General features: G+C 39.8%; 1 protein-coding gene across 1 annotated transcript in view; it reads right to left on the bottom strand.

Moving 5' to 3' along the window:
* DEPDC1B (DEP domain containing 1B) overlaps positions 1-15,750 on the bottom strand; it is a 101,051-nt gene that overhangs the window by 68,218 nt on the left and 17,083 nt on the right. Inside the window, exons 3-5 of the mRNA XM_066242777.1 lie at positions 7,753-7,888; positions 4,571-4,698; positions 2,922-3,052 (exon numbers count right to left, since the gene is read on the bottom strand). Coding sequence (XP_066098874.1) covers positions 2,922-3,052; positions 4,571-4,698; positions 7,753-7,888 — 395 coding nt within the window. The remainder of the gene's footprint in view (positions 1-2,921; positions 3,053-4,570; positions 4,699-7,752; positions 7,889-15,750) is intronic.

Genomic DNA, 15,750 nt, shown 5'->3' with positions numbered 1-15,750 from the left:
AATGCATTTGTGAAACAGTTCACCAAACAGCAAAAAAAAAAAAAAAAAAAGTCAAATTCTGTATTCCCAAGGTCCAGAAACATGATTGGCATCATTTTACACGTTTCAATTTTCAAAATGTTTTAAAGAAACAGAGGCCTGCTGACATATTATCTTGGCTATTCATATTAGAACAGCCTTACAATGTTAGCACTGCTACAAAAGCCCTCAAGGAGCCATTGGGAGGCGGCCTCTTCTTCCTTCCTGGCCCTGCCACAGGCACCTGAGGAGACAGGCCGGCACTCATGCTTCCATGAGCTTGTCTTCTCCACTGCTGGAAAACTGCAAAGACGCTGGCTAAACCGCTGGGCCTCATGAACCTCAGTCTTCTGAAATGCTCTTTCCTTTCTAAAGAACTTACTTAATAACCCTTTGAGTAGTGAGTTTTTTTCAGGCTTGCTGAACCCCGGGAGTAAGGTTTTTTTTTCAAAAATTTAAATTAGTTCCAGTTACAGTTTTATTAACTTAAAATCATGTTTGTTTGATAACCAATTTAGGGAAACAAGAAGAACATACATTTGCCTTTTTTAAATGTTGCCGTATACATTTTTAAGATAAATCAATCATTCTCTGGATGGTCAGGAGGCATGAGGATGTACATAAACGTTCGTACTACTCAAAGGGTTAACAAGTCAAAAAATGACTGATCATCTGACTGGTAGCTAAAAGTATTATTGCTTCTGTACTCAGAGAATGTGAAAGGATTTCAGATGTATTTCAAAGGCAACATCCTCCTAATTCTGTATAACTTAATTGTACATGCTGGTATTAACCAAACAACTCATGAATTCACAAATCTATTTCTGTTCGCTGATGTCTTCCATTCCTGATACAGGGGCTATCAAAGCATTTCTGGTTTCAAAGACCCCTCTGTTCCTGTCAGGAGACTTGGCCTCGAGCAACCTCTTCCCCTCTCTCCACTGTTCGGCTCCTTGTGATACAGCTCTGTCTGCTGCCAGGAGCCTCCCACTTTAACTCCAGTAATAAATTATAAAACTCAAAAGTGCTAGACCACCTTCCTACATCCAAAGGGCATTCTAGTTTCAGTTAACTCCCAGGATCAATAATTTGAAATAAAGGAAGAACCAATCAAAGTGCCCATTCAATTCTAGTCCATCCCTTATCCAGAGGAAGAAGCCGTAAAGTCAGTTTGGAGATTCTGGCCCACTACATGCACCATGATTGTATTATTCCAAATCAAAAACCAGGATAGATAGCTGCTAAATGTCTTTTTTCTTTCTTGATTTGTAAATTGGCTCAGAAAAAAGGTATAAAAAAATAGAAGACCTTCAACATTTAAAAAACTATCTTTATAAAAAGAAATGACATAAACCAAGACTTTCCAGAAAAACTGACACATAGATACCATAAAGAAAGGGCAATGAGAACCTAAAGTCAGAGCCCAGGGTCCACCTGAAAACTGACATAATACTGAGCGAAATAAGTAAATCAGAAAACAGTAAGAACTATATGATTCCATACATGGGTGGGACATAAAAATGAGACTCAGAGACATGGACAAGAGTGTGGGGGTTACAGGGTGGGGGGGAGGAAAGGGAGGGGTTGGGGAAGGGGTGGGGCACAAAGAAAACCAGTTAGAAGGTGACAGAAGACAATTGGACTTTGGGTGATGGGAATGCAGCATAACCAAATGTCAAAATAACCTAGAGATGTTTTCTCTGAACATATGTACCCTGAGTTATCGATGTCATCCCATTAAAATTAATAAAAATAATAATAAATAAATAAAAGCTTTGGTTCATATATACAATGGAATACTACTCAGCCATAAAACATGATGACATAGGATCATTTACAACAACATGGATAGACCTTGATAACAATAAATTGAATGAAATAAGTAAATCAGAAAAAACTAAGAACTATATGATTCCATACATAGGTGGGACATAAAAATGAGACTCAGAAACATGGTCAAGATGGTGGTAGTTGCCTTGGCTGGTTGGCTCAGTGGTAGAGCATTGGCCTGGCGTGCGGAAGTCCCAGGTTCGATTCCCAACTAGGGCACACAGGAGAAGCGCCCATCTGCTTCTCCACCCCTCCCCTTCTCTTTCCTCTCTGTCTCTCTCTTCCCTTCCCGCAGCCGAGGCTCCATTGGAGCAAAGATGGCCTGGGCGCTGGGGATGGCTCCATGGCCTCTGCCTCAGGCGCTAGAGTGGCTCTGGTCGCAACAGAGCGATGCCCTGGATGGGCAGAGCATCACCTCCTGATGGGCATGCCGGGCGGATCCCGGTCAGGCACATGCGGGTGTCTGTCTGACTGCCTCCCAGTTTCCAGCTTCAGAAAAAATACAAAAAGAAAAAAAAAAAAAAAAAGATGGTGGTGGTTACTGGAGGGAGGGGTGATGGGGGGAGGGACACAAAGAAAACCAGATAGAAGGTGACGGAAGACAATTTGACTTTGGGTGATGGGTATGCAACATAATCAAATGTCAAAATAACCTGGAGATGTTGTCACTGAACATATGTACCCTGATTTATCAATGTCACCCCATTAAAATTAATAATAATAAAAAAAGAGAGAAAAAATAAAATAAAAGACTTAAGTTCTCAGGTAGATATTAAACCGACTCAGTTTTCAGGGATTTCCTAAGAATAATACAGAACCACTAATGCTTAGGTGGCTAACACTGCACTAGCCTCTGGATGGATTTTGCCAAGGTTTTCACTCCTGAGTATTCATCATTCTATGATGTTTCTTTAATCCAACAATTAGTTAAAAGATACTAGGATATGAGAGGAGGCTATGTATAATGAGGGGGTAAATTTACTTAGGGTTTAGGAAAATGTCAAATAGAAGGTGACAGACCTGTACAGCCAACATTGGACCAAATAAGAACAAAATGGTTTTTATGCACTTACTTGACTTGTCATCAAGGATAACAACTCCCTGTTTGCTCACACTATATACATTATGTATGATGAACTTGGGCTTCACAAGTTTAATGTCTAAAACTTCTTCTAAGGAATCTAAGCCAAGGATTTTCTGTAAACTAAAAAGATAAATAATTGCATTAATTAGTTACTTTTAAAAAAATCATTATTTACCCAAAAACCTGGCATTGTAAAAGATCAATCTTTAAAATGTGTTGTTTTCATATATTTCATCCAATCTTGTGGGGCAAAAAGGCTAGAAATTGAGTAAGACAGACACATTTTTAAAATACCCTTTACCATTAACAAATTGTTTCACTAATTTATTAATGTAACATCTTGAATGCCAAAAAAATGATTTCATAACATATTATAAAAACAAAAATTAGCCCTGGCCGGTTGGTTCAGTGGTAGAGCATCAGCCTGGCATGCAGGAGTCCCAGGTTCAATTCCTGGCCAGGGCACACAAGGAGAAGCGCCCATCTACTTCTCCACCCCTCCTCCCCTCCTTCCTCTCTGTCTCTCTCTTCCCCTCCTGCAGCCAAGGCTCCATTGGAGCAAAGTTGGCCCTTGGCACTGAGGATGGCTCCACGGCCTCTGCCTCAGGCGCTAGAATGGCTCTGGTTGCAGCAGAGCAACGCCCCAGATGGGCAGAGCATCGTCCCCTGGTGGGCATGCCGGGTGGATCCCGGTTGGGCGCATGCAGGAGTCTGACTTCCTCCCCGTTTCCAACTTCAGAAAAATAAAAAAAATTAAAAAATTAAAAATTAGCTTATCCAGTGATGAGAAACTGCTTCTTTATGAAATCTTTATGAGAAAAAAAAAAACTTGCTATAACATCATTAATTTTAATTACCAATATTACATCAAACACCTGAAAGACCAATGTTCCCACTGTGTTTCAGTAAGTTAAGAGGTCAGTGTTACTAAAGTTTAAAAAATTTCAAATGTCTCTTCTTAACTATACTGCTCACAAAATTTAGGGGATATTTTACTGCTTTATACTCATTTTAAAATATTCTCTAATTTTTTTTCAGCAGTATTTTATATAAATGACATAGAAATGTTCAAAATTCAGTTGAATTATGTTTGATAACCAGCATAGCTGCATATAATTCAATCAAGTTGAGATTTTGATACATAATTTCAAAATATAAAATATCCAGAGAATACTGGTGGAGCAAATTAGAAACAAATACATTAAAAAGTCTCATTAGGCCCTGGCTGGTTGGCTCAGTGGTAGAGCATCGGCCTGGCGTGCAGAAGTCCTAGGTTCAATTCCCGGTCAGGGCACACAGGAGAAGCACCCATCTGCTTCTCCACCCTTCCCCCTCTCCTTCCTCTCTGTCTCTCTCTTCCCCTCCCGCAGCAAGGCTCCATCAGAGCAAAAACTGGCCCGGGCGCTGGGGATGGCTCCTTGGCCTCTGCCCCAGGCACTGGAGTGGCTCTGGTCGCAACAGAGCGACGCCCCGGAGGGGCAGAGCATCGCCCCCTGGTGGGCAGAGCGTCACCCCCTGGTGGGCGTGCCGGGTGGATCCCGGTCGGGCGCATGCGGGAGTCTGTCTGACTGTCTCTCCCCGTTTCCAGCTTCAGAAAAATACAAAAAAAAAAGTCTCATTAATATCAAGTGCACATACTATGACAACGTCATAGACTTCCATATCTCCTCCACATTGGCCTCTGTCAGCTGTCTGCGGTAGACAAGACGGCAAGCCGGCACCTCTCCAATAGCAATGCTGTGACGCTTGTACCATATCTCCGAGTTCTAATGGTGGGAGGGGGGCAGAAAGAAAGAGAATAAATATTTCAATAGACAATGGCATGGCTTTATGAGAAATTTCTTTAATTTGGTTATTTTTAATTTGATTTAAAATATTAACAAGAAATATGAACTAACTTTCTTTACATGGACTACAGAGAAATAAAGTATGACCTTTAAAGATCAGATCATATTATAAATGAATATTCAAGAACCACAAAAGAGCTATGACAATAAGCATGACATTTCCTGTGGGAGTTCCAAATAATCAGTGAAGTGACAATGAAATAAAACTTTCACACATTGTATAAGTTGAATGATTGTTTAAAATAATATTCTATTATATTCAAGAATTCTCTATTTTTTGTAAGCAAAGATCAAATAAGTGCAATGTTGAATAGCAGCCGCCAGATCATAGGCTCCAGCCAAAGGCAGGTACTCAAGAGCTCCACAACAGCGAGAGATGGCAAGGAGAAAAACTAATACTCAGCAAAAACATTAATATTAATTCCATCTGGATGATATGGGTAATTTTTTCTTTTGTCTCTGCCTATGAACAATACTTTAAATACATTAATAATAGAAATAACAGTTAAGTTACTGAGTACCTGTGAATTCACTAGATTCTCAAAACAACCCTACCCTAGTGAGGTATTACTATCCCAGTTCCACCAAAAAGAAAACACACAGTGAATGAAATAGAAACAAGCTCAAATAACTAATAAATTCAAACCCAGCAGTCTGGCTCCACAGCCCACACTGTTACTTTGCACTGTAGACTGCCCCCTCAGCAAACACACAAAAAATAATTTTATGTATTTCATTTTACTTGATATAATGTCTAGGCAAGAGAGAAGATAAGACAAAACAACAAAAACCAACAAGCAAACTAGAAGCAGAGACAGAAAGAAAGAAGAAATGAATAATGCGCTCAAGTTTTTTTTTTATGTTTTTGTTTTTTTTACAGAGACAGAGAGAAGGATAGATAGGGACAGACAGACAGGAACAGAGAGAGATGAGAAGCATCAATTATTAGTTTTTCGTTGCAACACCTTAGTTGTTCATTGATTGCTTTCTCATATGTGCCTTGACCATGGGGCTACAGCAGACTGAGTAACCCCTTGTTCGAGCCAGCGACCTTGGGTCCAAGCTGGTGAGCTTTGCTCAAACCAGATGAGCTTATGCTCAAGCTGGCGACCTTGGGGTCTCAAACCTGGGTTCTCCACATCCCAGTCCGACGCTCTATCTACTGCGCCACCGCCTGGTCAGGCTGTTTTGGTATTTTTGAGTGAGAGGAGGAGAGATAGTGAGACAGACTCCCACATGCACCCCGACTGGGATCTACCCAGGAACCCCTATCTGGAACTGATGCTTGAATCAACTGAGCTAGTGCCTGAGTTTGAAGCACTCAGACCAACCAAGCCATCCTCAGCAACTGGTACCAACACTTGAACCAATTGAGCCACTGGCTGCAAGAGAAGAAGAGAGAGAAGGGAGAGAGGGGGGACAAAGAGAAGCAAAGTGCCCTCATCACAAATCGAACCCAGGATGTTCATACGCCCGGCTGGCACTATCCACTGAACCACTGACCAGGGCTACTCAAGTTCTTTATGAAAGATACAGTTTCTCTATTGACCATTAACCTCATCCTTCTAAAACCTATACCAAGGGAAACAGATCCTGTTTTCTAATAACCAATTTTTGTACTGCATGCTTCATTAGAGTATGAGCTCTTTTCAGAGCAAAACTGTATCACATGTTACTGCATCTGCATAGGCTCACACAATGCATGGCACACAGTAGAGACTCAATAAATCTTTGTTGCAAGAATAAATTATTGACTTCCAAATATGACCTCTCCTCTAAGCTCCAGTGCCATTATCTTCATCTTCCTATTGGACACTTCAATTTATTTATTTTATTTTATTTATTTATTTATTTTAAGGAGAATGAGAGAGGAACAGTCAGGGACAGAGAGATAGGAAGGGAGAGAGACGAGAAGCATCAACTCTTAGTGTGGCACCTTAGTTGTTCAGTGACTGCTTTCTCCTATGTGCCTTGACCAGGGAGCTCCAGCAGAGAAAGTGACCCCTTGCTCAAGTCAGCGACCTTGGGCATCAAGCCAGTGACCATTGGGTCATGTCTATGATCCACACTCAAGCTGGATGAGTCTGTGCTCAAGCCAACAACCGCTGGGTTTCAAACCTGGGTCCTCAGCATCCCAGGCCAATGCTCTATCCACTGCGGCACTGCCTGGTCAGGCCAGACACTTCCATTTAATACAACCCAACTTTACAATCAAATATACTTAAAACCAAATTCATCACTGTCCTGACATATCTGCAAGCCCTTATAAAGTCCCAATTTCTGTCACCAGTGTCACTTTCTCATAACACAACTTCTTCAGATAATTTTTTTTCTTTTACGTACATTGCCAAAAAATGTTTACAGCAAACAAAATCATACTTTACAAGCAAAAGTATAAATTGGACATCAAGTTATTCACTTAAACACTGGCGTTATTACAATTTTTAAAAACTGCCATCCAAAATTTCTCTCTGTATTTTATTTTTTAAGCATTATTTAAATGTTGGTAGTCTTTTCCGGGGATATTTTAAAGAAAATAAATGTATGTCCTCAAAAAGGACAATGAGCTTAGGTTTTCCAAGACTAGCAGATTCTTCCTTTGTTCATATTGTATAGGGCTCATTCCACAATACTCCATGCCCCAGCCTTCTCGCTCTCAAGAAAAGAGAGAAAAGAGCAAATTACTGAACAGAAAGGAAAAGGATATAATTAAAAAGTTTAACAGAGAATCGGTTGGTCTGAACATATGAAAACAGCTACCATTTATTTAGTCCAAGTGCCAAAAGGCAAGATGAAAAAAATCCAAAACCTAGTCTTTCTTTGTTACTGGTCTCGCAGATACTGTTTTAAAGTACTTTCAGACCATAGTTCATAAGGAATCGACAGAGAGAACCGGACTAAGCCTGGTGGTTCACAGACCACCACTTATTTCTCCCTGCTGCTAGCCCTCAGTCTCTTAGTAATGGCACTTACCATCACAACTGGCCTCACTGGGATGTTCTCTTGTGAAGCGCCTGGTGGGGGGTCATTCCATTCTGGAAATTTAACAACATCCTTTTGGTATAGGGGTCTCTTTGGATATGGTTTCAGGGGTGAGGAAGGAGGAAATCTAAAAACCAAGAAGGAAACCTCTATTATCATAGTTAGTGGAAGGCACAGATATTTTAACAATAGTCACTTCTTACTTATATCCTTGAGAAATTATATAACAGCAAACTTCATATAATGAGTTCATACTTAATCAAATCATTATACATGGCTAATTATACCAAACAATAGACGATTTTTAAAAAATATACATTCCTCATTCCCATCAAATAACATTTATAAAGAAAAACAGGAATCAAACAGGTTATATATTTTTAAATAGGTAAATCTTGTTGCCTTAACATTTGACTTTCATGATTAAATATGTTCTTAATGGTATGCTTAGGTAAGCCATTTTTTTCACCTAGCCCAATACCCTTACTGCCTCCTAACTCCAGCTGAAATTTGTAGATTATGCAAATAAAAATTATTGATAGGTCCTTTGTAATACTTGCTAAGAAAGCATATATTAGAACAAAAATCAGTTGACCTAATATTCTAAAGTAGAACTACTTCTAATAAAGATTAATTCTCTTCCCCTGGAATATCCATCACTTCATAGTGAGATTGAAGCTTCAGTCTAGAAATCAATGGCGGAAGAAAGCTGTCCAATGACCTTATTTTGCCTTTCAGTATTCCTCTGTTTCTATCCCTCTAAGGAATCAACAGCATTACTACTACTGAACACAGAAGCCTAAATACAACATACCCTGTTTCTCCGAAAATAAGACATCCCCTGAAAATAAGACCTAGTACAATTTTTTTCAAGCTTAGAAATATAAGGCCTCCCCTGAAAATAAGACCTAGCATGTCTTTAGCAGCAAAAATTAATATAAAACACTGTCTTATTTTCGGAGAAACAGGGTAGATTGTTGTACATGGAAATAGAGTCACAAGAAATTCTTGATGGAATTCAGAGTTTGGCTGGTTATTGCTGATGTTTGTGATGACATGACTACAGTATATTAATAAATGTTGACTTTTTGTTCAAAAATAAATGTGAATTCTTGTTCATGGAAAAATAAGACATCCCCTGAAAATAAGACCTAGTGCGTCTTTAGGAGCAAAAATTATTATGGGACACTGTCTTATTTTCGGGGAAACACAGTAACTCTCTTTAAACTTGCCTAGACCATACCTGATCAAGAAGAACAGAATGGTTATAAATACATATTTTCCTTAGAGGATCTTTTTCTGTTAGCCTGTTAGAAAACAGTACACTGCATTGCATTGCCTTATAAAGCAATGTAAAACTCCAGTTCTTTTTTCTTCCTTTTCTTTTTGTTTGACTTCAGTTCTTAATGATGACATAGATGTCAGTAGGCAATTAACTTACTATTTTGACGTTTTATTTATTTAAGCCAAAATAAAGGCTTAAAATTTTGTCCATGATATTCATAGGAAATATAATCAAATAAATTATAAAGATCTTATTCCTAAAGCAAATGCAGAACTAAGGAATTTTTAAATATCTAGTTTACAAGGAAAGTTTTATTGAGGTGAATTAGGAGAATCACAAATAAAGAGTACTATGGAGAAACATTTCAAAAGCAGTCACAATAGACTTGAAAAAAGATAACTGATAGAGAAAAGCTGAGTTTTGTTTTCTCTGTAAAGTATATCCAAAATCCAGTAACTGACTTGAAAGGTTAGTTTTGAGTCAGTAGGGAAAAAATGAGGTCTGCAATAATTAAATCAAGTTAAAGATAAATAAACTAAAAGATACCTTAAATTTTTAGTATTAAGTTACCAAGACAGTTATTTCCAATGATTCCAAACTACAACTTAAATGAAACCCTAAAGCCAGTGAAAGTTACCCTAGTTCTTAAGTAGAGCCTGGTTTACAGAATTCTAATCCTGCTTCTTAGGCACCAACAATCACAACAAAGTACTATTTCCAGCCAAAGTATAGCGTGTGTGCACACACACACAAACACACTCCTACACAGCCTTGCATTCTCATCCAATACTGCATATATATTATAATTCCTGCAACAGAGAACAGCAGTACCCTAAGACCATCTTGCCACAAGCACAACCCATGCAGAGATGCCCCAGAGGATGAAACCTCATGCAGAAACAGAGGGGCCAAGAAGCACAAAGTCACATGTTTGTAAGCAGAGAAAGAACATCTTGGAAGTAAATTATCTTGCATATGGGTAATGGGCAAACTGTCAGATGAACTTTTTCTAACTTTTTGACAATAAAACCATGAGTAAAATAAAATATATAAGCCATCAAAATAACATCACAAGGAGACAGCATTTTACATGTACCAGATGGGTAAAACTTAAGGCAGTCAGTATCAAATATTTTCTACTATTGGAATAAAAATTAGCAAATCCACCACAGAAAATAGTTTGGCATTACCTAGTAAAGTTGAACATGGGCAAATCCCCTAAACTAATTCCACTTCAAGGAATTCTGGCTCTCCTAAAGAAACTTCCACATGTGCAAAATGAAAGATGTCCACAAATGTTCATGGGGGCATTGTTTATAACAGCAAAAAACTGAAAGCAACCCAAATCACCACTAACAAGAGAACTGATATAACAAAATAGAATATATTGAATAGATGAGGAAATTCCATGAATTGTAATAAACATATCATCATGAAGGAATTTCAAAAATTATGAGAAATAAAAGAACAAGTCAGAGAAGAACATTTACTCTTTGATATCTTTTATATAAAGGTCAAAACAGAAAAATATTTCAGAAACAAATCAATATATTGTTTAAGGATACATGCATAGGTGTTAAAACAATAAAGAGAAGCAACAGTAAAACTAAAACAGAAATCAGGATATTGATGACCTCTGAGGAAAAGATGCAAAGTGTGGGTAAACAGGTGTTCATTTTCTCATTCCTATATAAAGTGATCAACTACAATTTATACATTCTTCTATGGAAGATCTATTTTTCAATAAAACTGTTTGAAAACATTTTTAAAAAGAACAGAGCTCCCTCTAGTGGGCTTTTGCTTTATAAATTATAAATTTAATCCTAACATGATCATGGACTCCAGAATTTAAAGTCCCTTAGAAATGATCTAGTACAAACTCCACACTTGTACACTGAGGCTAGAAAAGGTGCTGCTATAGCTAATCATCCAACGAAACAACCCACGTCTCCTACTGCCACCTCTACTGCCAAATATTGGTTGCAAAAAAATTAGAAAACAATCTATAATAGAACTACTATCTTTTGATAAATTTACTTGAAACACATTAGAATTCATTATCTAATCAATCAACAAAAATACTCTACGGCATCTAAACCACAAGTAAAACATAGTTTATAATTTCAATAAATTTTCTGAGTCATAAATGACAGAGGACACAATGACTTAAACTCCTGTCCAAATATTATATACTGAAATTATTCCTGTAGCATCAGCAGAAATCTGCAGCATCTACAGAGCTCTTGCCAGCCTGAGTCTGCCACTTTGCCTTTGTATAGAAAAGCCAACCAGGCAGTGATTACTGTAGGAGTGGCCTGAGACCGCCATTTCCCAGAAACCCATCGGTTAGGCAAACTCAGAGCAATTTGCTGGGTTTCAATGTACTCTGTACCCATTCAACATATTTTTTCAGCCCAGTAATGCTAATAACATTATATCATTTAAATGCTGAAAAACTGCTATTGATTGCATTTCACAATACTACTTGAAAGTATATTAGGATCATAAAGTATTCAAGGGAAAAAGAATGAGAGACAAAGAAAAATAATTAATTGTCAAACTAAGGAAGCCTCTAAACTCCCAGCTCAGAAATCATCTCTTATTCTATGTGGATAAAGATTACATTATGAGTAAAGGATCAAATAAGTATTTTTAAGAAGGAAAGAGATATGATCCAATCTGCAAGCTAATCCTACTTCAGATAAGCAATAAATATTTAGAAAACAAATTCCTTTTGCGATAGAAGAAAATATATAAATTACTGACGACTTCTAAAAAAATATACAAGATTTACAGGGCAAACAACCATCATTTCATTAACACCAAAAATCATAAACTTACTTAGGTCTAAATCTAACAAAACTTGTGCAGAGTCTGTACTTAAAGCTACTAAACAAAGCTGAGAGATTGAAAATCTAAAGAAACTGAGAGATAAACCATGTTCATTACTTGAAAGACTCAATTTTGTTAATTTGTCAAATCTCCGTAAACTGATCTGCAGATTCCACAGTTTCACTCAAAACCTCAACAGAAAGTTTTGTAGGATAAGCAAACTGATTCTAAATTCATGTGAAAATACAAAAGAACTAGAATAGCCAAAACAATTTTGAAATAGAGCAAAGTCAGGGTACACGCTACCAGATTTCAAGATTTATTATAAACCTAATGTAATCTAGATAGTGTTGTCATGGAGACAAGCTGGACATATGGGACTCCACGGTACTGTTTCCCACACACATATGAATACATGGCCAACAACCATGGGGTAGAAGCACCCGGTTCCAGGCCTCCCAATGACCCAATCCCACAACTAGAGGTCCTGCCCCCTACAGAGTGAGTGCTCTTGCCAGGAAACACAGAGGGGCACTGTGGACGCCGGGTGGCAGGGAGCAGCAGGGACTGATCCTGACCAGCAGAAAGCGGGCAGGCTGCTCTGACCCTGTAGAGCAGGGTAGTCAACCTTTTTCTACCTACCGCCCAGTTTTGTATCTCTGTTAGTAGTAAAATTTTCTAACCACCCACCAGTTCCACAGTAATGGTGATTTATAAAGTAGGGAAGTAACTTTACTTTATAAAATTTATAAAGCAGAGTTACAGCAAGTTAAGCACATAATAATAATTACTTACTAAGTACTTTATGTCGGATTTTTGCTAAGTTTGGCAGAATAAATCTTTATAAAACAACTTACTATAGTTAAATCTATCTTTTTATTTATACTTTGGTTGCTTCGCTACCGCCCACCATGAAAGCTGGAACGCCCACTAGTGGACAGGAGGGACCAGGTTGACCAGCACTGCTGTAGAGGAAGGAAACTTGTGGCAGCTCTTGGTACTTCCTGTGCACTGTAACAGGCATGTGCAGAAACACTGCCTAAGAGGTGCACAGTTATCCAGGGTTCCGACTCTCAGAAATGAACTTTTGGGTCACACTACCAGGTAAGCCAGCCAAAGCCTGCCAAGGTGAGGTGAGGGTGAGGAAATTTGCATGGAGTGTGAAGAGAGAGAGGATGAGCACTAGTGTAGCCATTAGACCGGCTGCAGCAACACTATTCTTCCTAGTAATTTCCATCTCCCTAGACCAGCGTGGGAAGAAAGCCCTGTGAAGCAGATCTGGGCCGCATGAGAAACGGACTGTGCTGGCCACGGAGGTGCACAGCCTCGATCTCCCTTCAGGAACCCAACAAACTCCAATATGTAGCTGCTGTTCCTTCCATGCTTCTCCCAGGAAGCACCCACACATGAGTAGGCACAGTGAAGCTCCTGGAGCTGGCCAACCCTAACAGAAGACACGGGACTCCTCTAAGCAGACAACCTCTGCCCAGGACTCCTCGTCAGGCTGGCCTACACTTTCTCAGAACTGCACCCTGTGGTCTGCTATCCAATTCTTCCCCTCTCTATTTCACAGAGGGCAGATCTGCATCATGATCTGAAGGCTATCCCCAATTCCTGTCCTTTTCCCTTTCTCCCTTCAGGTGACCCAGGACACTGGCATTAAGTCACCTGCAATATAGAGGTTCATCTTGGCATCTCCTTCTCTTCTCGGAGGGTCTAAACTAAAAGAATCTTCTAGTACTTTGCACTCATCTATGTGTGATGACTTCACATCACTTCAAACAATTTAGGCGCCTTCTATCAAGGTAACAGAGATACAAGAATTAATACCAGTTCTTGCCCTAGAAACTTAGTCTAGGGCAGGAGTAAGCAATCACAGCCTGCAGGCCAAACCCTCCCACTTGCTTTAATTACTGAAGTTTTACTGGAACACAGTCATGCCCAGTCCCTTACATGTGCTCCGTGGTTGCTTTCACCCTGCAACAGCAGTCAGGCAGTGCGTCTGAGGAGGGCTGACCCACAAACATTTACTATCTGCCCTTTACAGAACAAGTTTGCTGAGCACTGGTCTGATGAGACCAGTGATACCCTCAAGACAGAAATGTTAGCTTCCTTACTTTGTAGATGAGGAAATGGAGGTTCAGAGTATAAGCAATTTGCCTAAGATCACATGGACAGCAGAAACTCAGAGCAGGGAATCAAACCCAGGTATGCCTCACTATATATAAACCCTGTGCTTGTTTACAGCTTCTCCATTACTCAGCTATGCTTATTTGATGTGGGAAATGACTGAGCCACTAACTCAGGAATAGAGGTGGGGTGATTACTGTTTAACTTCTTTCCGGGGGGGGGGGGGGGAGGAAACTTCACTTACTAACCTTTGAACTTTTCTCAATAAATACGAGGCAAATACCCTGGCCGGTTGGCTCAGCGGTAGAGCGTCGGCCTGGCGTGTGGGGGACCGGGGTTCGATTCCCGGCCAGGGCACATAGGAGAAGCGCCCATTTGCTTCTCCACCCCCCCCCTTCCTCTCTGTCTCTCTCTTCCCCTCCCGCAGCCAAGGCTCCATTGGAGCAAAGATGGCCCGGGCGCTGGGGATGGCTTCTTGGCCTCTGCCCCAGGCGCTAGAGTGGCTCTGGTCGCGGCAGAGCATCGCCCCCTGGTGGGCAGAGCGTCGCCGCTGGTGGAAGTGCCGGGTGGATCCCGGTCGGGTGCATGCGGGAGTCTGTCTGACTGTCTCTCCCCGTTTCCAGCTTCAGAAAAATACAAAAATATAAATAAATAAATAAATAAATAAATAAATAAATAAATACGAGGCATTGTGCTGGGTGTGGGGCAGAGGTAAGAGCAAATTCTTTCACTACCTTTCCTACCAGCACTCCCTGCATAATGACAGACATGTTCTTATATACTCCAGCTCATTTGTGACATGATGATGCCTTTTATTAGCAAATCCCCTTACCTTGATCAACCTCTCCTCTCCTTGCCTGGCAAGCACTTATCCCAAAAGAGTTGCTGACTGACTCAAGCAAAGTTGATTCCCTAGTCCTTCAACAACACCAAATTCACATCCTTCAAGTGGCATTTGTGACAATGAATTCTGACTTACCTGTCTTCCTATCTAAACTTTTAACTGAAGATAGGGTCATGCATCCAAAGTGTTTCTAGTGTGGCATAAGCAGGCACTCCACAATGCTTGAGAAAGGAAAAGGAAGCAGGAATGGAGGACAATGGAGAGACACAGCATATGTAAGATCTAATTAACATTGACCCCAAAGAACATGGAACTGCTCTAAGAAAAGCCAGAGCATAAGTATTAACCAAGCAACTGGTAAAATGCTCACTGGACATCATTGGCATAAAGAGGTTTAAATAGACTATACTTTCTGATACTCACATAAAACATTTGTTTGGCCTCTCCCACTTCTACTTTGCAAGTTTATAAACTCCTCAAATCCAGAGTGCAACACCCTCACTTTTCGAGGACTTTTATAAACGTGGTCTTATATCTCAAGGCACATTTCCACTACTCTCAGAATGTTATGGTTTAGGATTAACTGAGAAAAACTGATTGGTACCTACATGATCTTTATTGTTTTGTTTCAAGATGAACAGTATTTGAGAAATCCAATCCACATTCTCTTCATCTACAAGGGGAGCGCTCAGTGAGCCATTGCTCCATTCCCTATTAACGATAATCACCAGGCACCATGAACTCCCAGGAAAGAAACCTAGGTCAGGTTTAAAGAAAGGATTTTCAAGGGCAAGCTGGCAAAGACTGAGTACATCAAACAACTATTAGGGAAAGGGATACAGAAACCTGACAGAGAACATGAAATGCAGGAATGAAGAAGACCACAAATGAAGGGCCA

This window comes from Saccopteryx bilineata, chromosome 1, assembly GCF_036850765.1.
Source record: "Saccopteryx bilineata isolate mSacBil1 chromosome 1, mSacBil1_pri_phased_curated, whole genome shotgun sequence".
Taxonomy (NCBI): Eukaryota; Metazoa; Chordata; class Mammalia; order Chiroptera; family Emballonuridae; genus Saccopteryx; species Saccopteryx bilineata.
The sequence above is the reverse complement of the archived record's forward strand: the minus strand, read 5'-3'. Positions and strand labels throughout refer to the sequence as shown.